Consider the following 6000-nt stretch of genomic DNA (forward strand, 5'->3'; position numbering starts at 1 on the left):
TATGATGGCTGCAGGGACAACGCTAGACCTGTGCCTTTTTAGTTTTGGTCCTATTATTGAGTATGTGGACACAATGTCATTGATCTCACTTACGTAATGTATTTAACCACCTTCTTTTTTTTTTTCACTAATCGTCACAAAACTTTACAGACAGTGCTTTCGACCTATTTTATGAACGAGGTCCATTTATTGCACATTTCTCAGAAGTAGCGGGATTACACGAGGCTCCGTCTGGGTTTCTGAAGTCTATTTCTGTTTGGCTGTTGGCAGAACAAACTGAAAGCTGTAATCACACGTCTGTTGAGTAACCAGGCGCTTGGGGAAGGTACAGTAGGTAGCGTCTCTATCAACCAACAAGGGTTAAAAGAAGAATACTTTACCTTGAATATAGCACTATATAATTTTTTTTTCTGTTTTCCAGAGTAATTTATTTTTATGCTTGGTTTTTCGGGGGGGGATTTTTTTCTGATTTTCTGAGTAATTTTTTTCTTTTCTTTTTTTTCTCAGGCTAATTTTTTTTCTGAGTTTAGACCAGGGTTATTATATTTCACAAAAACTAAGACTAAAACTAAAACTAGCAATGAAAAAATAATTTAGTTAACTGAAATTAAAAAAAAAAACTACATTGAACAATGTAAAACTAAACTGAACTGCAGATAAATTCATCTTCATTTTCTCCCTCGATGACTTCCTGTCCTGCAGCAGCTGCTATGCTTCGTGGTTAAAGAATGAAATGAAAATTCTTTCATCCTTTTCAGCTTCTACAAGTCAAGGCTTTCTCTTAATACCTGAAAAACTAAAACTAAATAAAAGCTAAACTGAAACGAGTCAATTCCTTCAAAATAAAACCAAACTAAAAACTAAGTCAATTCCTTCAAAATAAAACCAAACTAAAAACTAGTCAATTCCTTCAAAATAAAAACTTAACCAAAACTAGTCAATTCCTTCAAAATAAAACCAAACTAAAAACTAAGTCAATTCCTTCAAAATAAAACCAAACTAAAAACTAAGTCAATTCCTTCAAAATAAAAGTCTATTTCTGTTTGGCTGTTGGCAGAACAAACTGAAAGCTGTAATCACACGTCTGTTGAGTAACCAGGCGCTTGGGGAAGGTAGATAGGTAGCGTCTCTATCAACCAACAAGGGTTAAAAGAAAGTACGTTAACATTATAGCACTATATATCCTAGTAATTTGTGTTTAATTACCTTGGACAATAGACTTTGGCTTTATATATATATGCCTCCCTGTCAGTCAGGGCTAACGTTAGCTTGTTAGCTCTTAGCGCTGTTGCTTATTTAGCATATAGAAAGCTAACAAGCATGTAGCTGCTGTTTCTAGTGATACTATGAAAAATGTCCACCCCCAGTTTTTAGTAAGTTTTGTCAGATGCATTTCAGATAATTTGTTTGGACGAAAAACAATATTTTAGCCACAGATTGATCAGTGGTCAATTTAAATGGGGAATTTCTGAAGCTCGGAGTCATTTAGGAACTAGTTTAGGTAGGTAAGGTAATAAATCTGATACAGTCTTTTTTCAGTTATTTTCCTCCCCTCTACCTTCCTCCCTTCCTTCTTTCCGCTGTCCTTCTTTCCTTCCTTCCTCCCCTCCTTTCTCCCTCCTTTCTCCCTCCTTTCCTTGCTTCTTCCTCCCTTCCTTCCTCCCCTCCTTTCTCCCTCCTTTCCTTCCTCCCTCCCTCCTTTCCTTCCTTCTTATCCCCTTCCTTCCTCCCTCCCTTACTTACCTCCTTCCTTTCTCCCCTCCTTTCCTTCCTCCCTCCTTTCCTTCCTTCTTCTCCCCTTCCTTCCTCCCTCCCTCCCTTACTTACCTCCTTCCTTCCTCCCTCCTTTCCTTCCTACTTCCTTCCCTTCCTTCCTTGACTCGAGGACAACAGGAGGGTTAATAAACCTGCATCCTTCATTGATTTCAGACTCTCGGGTTGCTTTATTTGTACCAGTAGGTCGATTTTGTTTGCAGTAAACAGGTTAAACACACATTTTACAAACAACAGAGACATGATAAAGGTGCTCAAGCCTCAAATAATCAGGATTAGAAATAAATAAATACAGTTCAAATAAAGAAATAAGTGCCTCTATAGTAAATGTGCAATGTTGCTTCCACTCTTCCTTCCATGCATGCTTGCAGCTAATCAGTCTGCCTCGCTACAGATTACAGCACAGCTCTGCACGCAAGATCATTTACAAAGAAAGAAAGCCGGAAGGAGCATAAAAGCAAATGCCAGATATACTCGAAGAGAGGACGTGAAACATGCTATTAAACTAACAGACAGTGTGTATTACAAGAGCAAATAAGTATCTCTCAGAGACTCAATGTTCAGACCTGGACTCAAACCCTGCAGCTTTATGTCAACTGTGCTGTGTTGACTTGTTAAACATGACTATCATGTGCTTCTTGTTTACACATACCACCGTATCCGTATCTGCACTTGAGCGATATGAGCAACTTAAATGCTCTCGTCTTTCTTTGTGCTGGTTATATTTGTCCATGGAGATTATCAAAGTGTATTTAAATAATATGAGCAACAGGTAAACTTTCAGCAGTGGCAGGTATAAAGTAAGAGAAGTGCTGAATGGACTAAAGGGTTCTCTCTCTCTCTCTCTCTCTCTCTCTCTCTCTCTCTCTCTCTCTCTCTCTCTCTCTCTCTCTCTGTGTGTGCATGGTATTTTAGCTTTTAGACAAGGTTTCACTTTCAAGAGATGAGATGATTATTTTTAGTATTTATTAAACTATTTGACACTTTATTTTGAAATTTGGCATATTACCATAAACAGCATTAAGAATGAGTAACCCTAACTAAAGGGTTAACTGTCTCTTTTTGTGTGTGTTTGTGCGTGTGTGTGTGTGCATGGTATTTTAGCTTTTAGACAAGGTTTCACTTTCAATCTGCTCTGTCTGAATCCTCACAATCTGCTCTTTTTTGAAGAAGAAGAAGAGATGAGATGATAATTTTTAGTATTTATTAAACTATTTGACACTTTATTTTGAAATTTGGCATATTACCATAAATATTAACAGCATTGAGAACGAGTAACCCTAACTAAAGGGTTAACTGTCTCTTCTTGTGTGTGTGTGTGTCTGTGTCTGTGTCTGTGTGTGTGTGTGTGCATGGCATTTTAGCTTTTAGACAAGGTTTCAATTTTAATCTGCTCTTTTTTTGAAGAAGAAGAGATGAGATGATTATTTTTTAGTATTTATTAAACTATTTGACACTTTATTTTGAAATTTGGCATATTACCATAAATATTAACAGCATTAAGAACCAGTAACCCTAACTAAAGGGTTAACTGTCTCTTCTTGTGTGTGTGTGTGTGTGTGTGTGTGTGTGTGTTTGTGTGTGTGTATGTGAGTAGGTGGGGGGTGATTAAAGGCACACGTCTCAAAATAAGAATCTAGACGTTGCAGGTCAGGACCTTGATCGCACCGCTTTCACCTATCTGTCTGTCTGCCCGCTTTTTTTTACAACCCACGCTCACGCACAACACATTTCACACTTCTATCACTCTTATGTAACAGGTTTCATCCGAATGTTGAACACTAATCCCTCGCATGGCAGCCAAATCGAGGGCAATGCACCTTTAATTTCAAAAGAGTAGTTAAAGTAGAGATAATGGTTTTATCTAAAGGAATAAAGTCCACTGACGTCAAGTATTGCAGATGTTACTCAATTGGGTAAATTGTATTATCCACCTCTTCTTTAAATGTTTAACTCGGCCACACTTTTTAATTCTAAACCTCTCTCCTACTTTGCAGAACAACAGAAATGCCCTCTTTATTCCTTGTGCTTTATCAGTTGTGACATTTCCTCTCCAGAGCGAGAGAGTGAAGGCTTTGAGCTTGAGATCCTTTAGAGGGATTTCTAGTGGATATATACACACACACACACACACACACACACACACACAGGGCATTTTTAAAAGACGTTAAACACACATGTCACTCTCCCTTACCGTCTGAATCTGGTCCTGTGTAGGTCAAATCCTAGCATTGTCCCGAAGCAGCAAGCAGCAATAAAACAAGGAAATGTAAAAAGAAACGTATGTACAAAAAAAAAAAAAAAAGAAAAAGAAAGGGGAAAAAGAGTCAACTATGTACAAAGGTTAAAGTCTCGCTTAGACCATCGTGCTCTTCTTCTCCCTAAAGTCCGAGTGCGTTGGCTCGTGGTAGGTTGTGATCATGTTGGCCGTGTCCCATCGTCCCGCCGGTGCTGGAGAGCTCTGCATCACCACCAGCCTGATGGGAGACTGGGTCGGCTGCGGGTCAGGGGCGTACTCCTTGGTTGGATCTTTGCCTCGGCAGTCGTACATGATACACGATATCAGGAAGACCAGGAGCAAGATAACGTAGCTGGCAATGAGGATGCAAAGGTTCAAAGTGACGGGGTCGATCTCCTGGTAGTTTTCCAGAAAGCCCATGGTGCTTGCTTCATGCTGGGCGGCCCTTAGGCCTCGGAGAACAATCGGAGGCCTCAGAGGGAAGGGAAGGTGGAAGGTACCGACCGGGTGCTAAAGACTGAAGAACAAGCTGGTGACAGCAGGGCTTTCTTTCAATCTATCCTCTTCAATCTGTCTCTTGCTCCTGTCCTCCTCCGCTCCCCCTCCTCCTCCTCCTCCTCCTCTTCCTCCTCCCAACCTCCATCCACTCTGCCTCGCTTCTGTCTCCCACCTCTCGGTTTCAGACGAGGGCCGTGGATACGTGGCTTTGTGATAAAAATACTTTAATCCGCGCCACTCCTCCAACCTTGAATTTCTGCGATCAATGGCTCACTTTAATAACTTAAGCCTCAGTGGTAACTCAGCAACTGTGACAGATTCTGTGTTATATCATCTGCTAGCAAGTACACATTAATTACTCTGTATGTGGCGTATTTGAGAGTGTGTGTGTGTGTGTGTGTGTGTGTGTGTGTGTGTGTGTGTGTGTGTGTGTGTGTGTGTGTGTGTGTGGGAGCATGTGTGTGTGGTGTAATCTTAATCTTGATTGTGAGTGGGGATTGACGGAGGAAGCCATCTGGCTAAATAGAGGCCAGAGAGCATGACTAAAAAGCCACTCAGAAAATGCTAGCATGCTACCAGAAGTTTTAATTTAACCAAACAAAATAAGTTGAAACCTTCTTCCAATATCTTCGAACTCATATCTTTTTTTCTTTTTTTCTTTTTTTTTGAACAATGTAATCTCTGCAGATTACAGCTGCCTTTGTGCTCCATGTTTCAGAAGCATCGGAGAAGGGATTATCACAGTGGACAGCAATATAATCTCCGCTGCTGCATGACAATACATGTGTTAAGGAGCATGTTGGTTGTGCAGGCAGGCAGATGGATTTGAAGTGAAGTGAGCACATGCCTTTAAAAAAAAAGAAAAAAAGAAGAAGAAACTACACCTTCAGTTTTAGTTGCTCGTGTGTGTTTCAACAAGTCATTTTCCACCTGTTTGAGAGGATTGTGACACTAATGGACAGCAGAGGGCAGCAATTAGCAGCAGTGGGAGAAGAATGGTCTGCAGAGCTGGAGGCTGAATTTATAGCACAGAAATACTTCAGCTTTTTGCATTTCATCAAATCAAAGATGTTTTAACAGCTACATTTAAACTTTAAGCAGGTTTTGAGAATGCAACATGGAAATGAAGTATAGTCAACGAGTGAGTATGGATACTAAACAAAAAGGAAGCTGAGGCACTATTTAAGCTGCAAAAATACCCCAATACTGTGCATGGTGATTAAACAGCTGCAGGAAGATGTCATTAAACTTTTAAACCTTCATTTAAAAGTTAAGAGTAAAAAAAAAACCCCATTTTGTCCTATTAGAAGTGTCTGTCAGCTGATGTGTCATTTCCAGTTTGTGCAAAACAGTAAAGTACATTACTTTATTGTTGAATTACCTTGAAATGAAAATGTCCGTATAGTTACTTGTGTAGTTTTCCACTTTATAATTTCCTTTTAAAGCAGCTATAATCAATATTTTTCATAATAATGTCTCGGACCGGTCAG

The 6000-nt window shown here is 39.6% G+C and overlaps 2 protein-coding genes across 2 annotated transcripts in view; both read right to left on the minus strand.

Annotated features, from left to right (window-relative positions):
- mmd (monocyte to macrophage differentiation-associated) overlaps positions 1-4082 on the minus strand; it is a 28631-nt gene extending 24549 nt beyond the window's left edge. The window contains exon 1 of the mRNA XM_053338283.1: positions 3968-4082. Coding sequence (XP_053194258.1) covers positions 3968-4005 — 38 coding nt within the window. The 5' untranslated portion in view covers positions 4006-4082. The remainder of the gene's footprint in view (positions 1-3967) is intronic.
- Positions 4083-4095: 13 nt separating this feature from the next.
- LOC128378713 (small integral membrane protein 36-like) lies at positions 4096-4894 on the minus strand. The gene has a single exon (XM_053338293.1). It carries the CDS (start codon positions 4430-4432, stop codon positions 4130-4132), a length of 303 nt encoding a protein of 100 aa, XP_053194268.1. The 5' UTR covers positions 4433-4894; the 3' UTR covers positions 4096-4129.
- Between the last annotated feature and the right edge of the window lie 1106 nt (positions 4895-6000).

Source organism: Scomber japonicus, chromosome 18 (genome assembly GCF_027409825.1).
Source record: "Scomber japonicus isolate fScoJap1 chromosome 18, fScoJap1.pri, whole genome shotgun sequence".
NCBI lineage: Eukaryota > Metazoa > Chordata > Actinopteri > Scombriformes > Scombridae > Scomber > Scomber japonicus.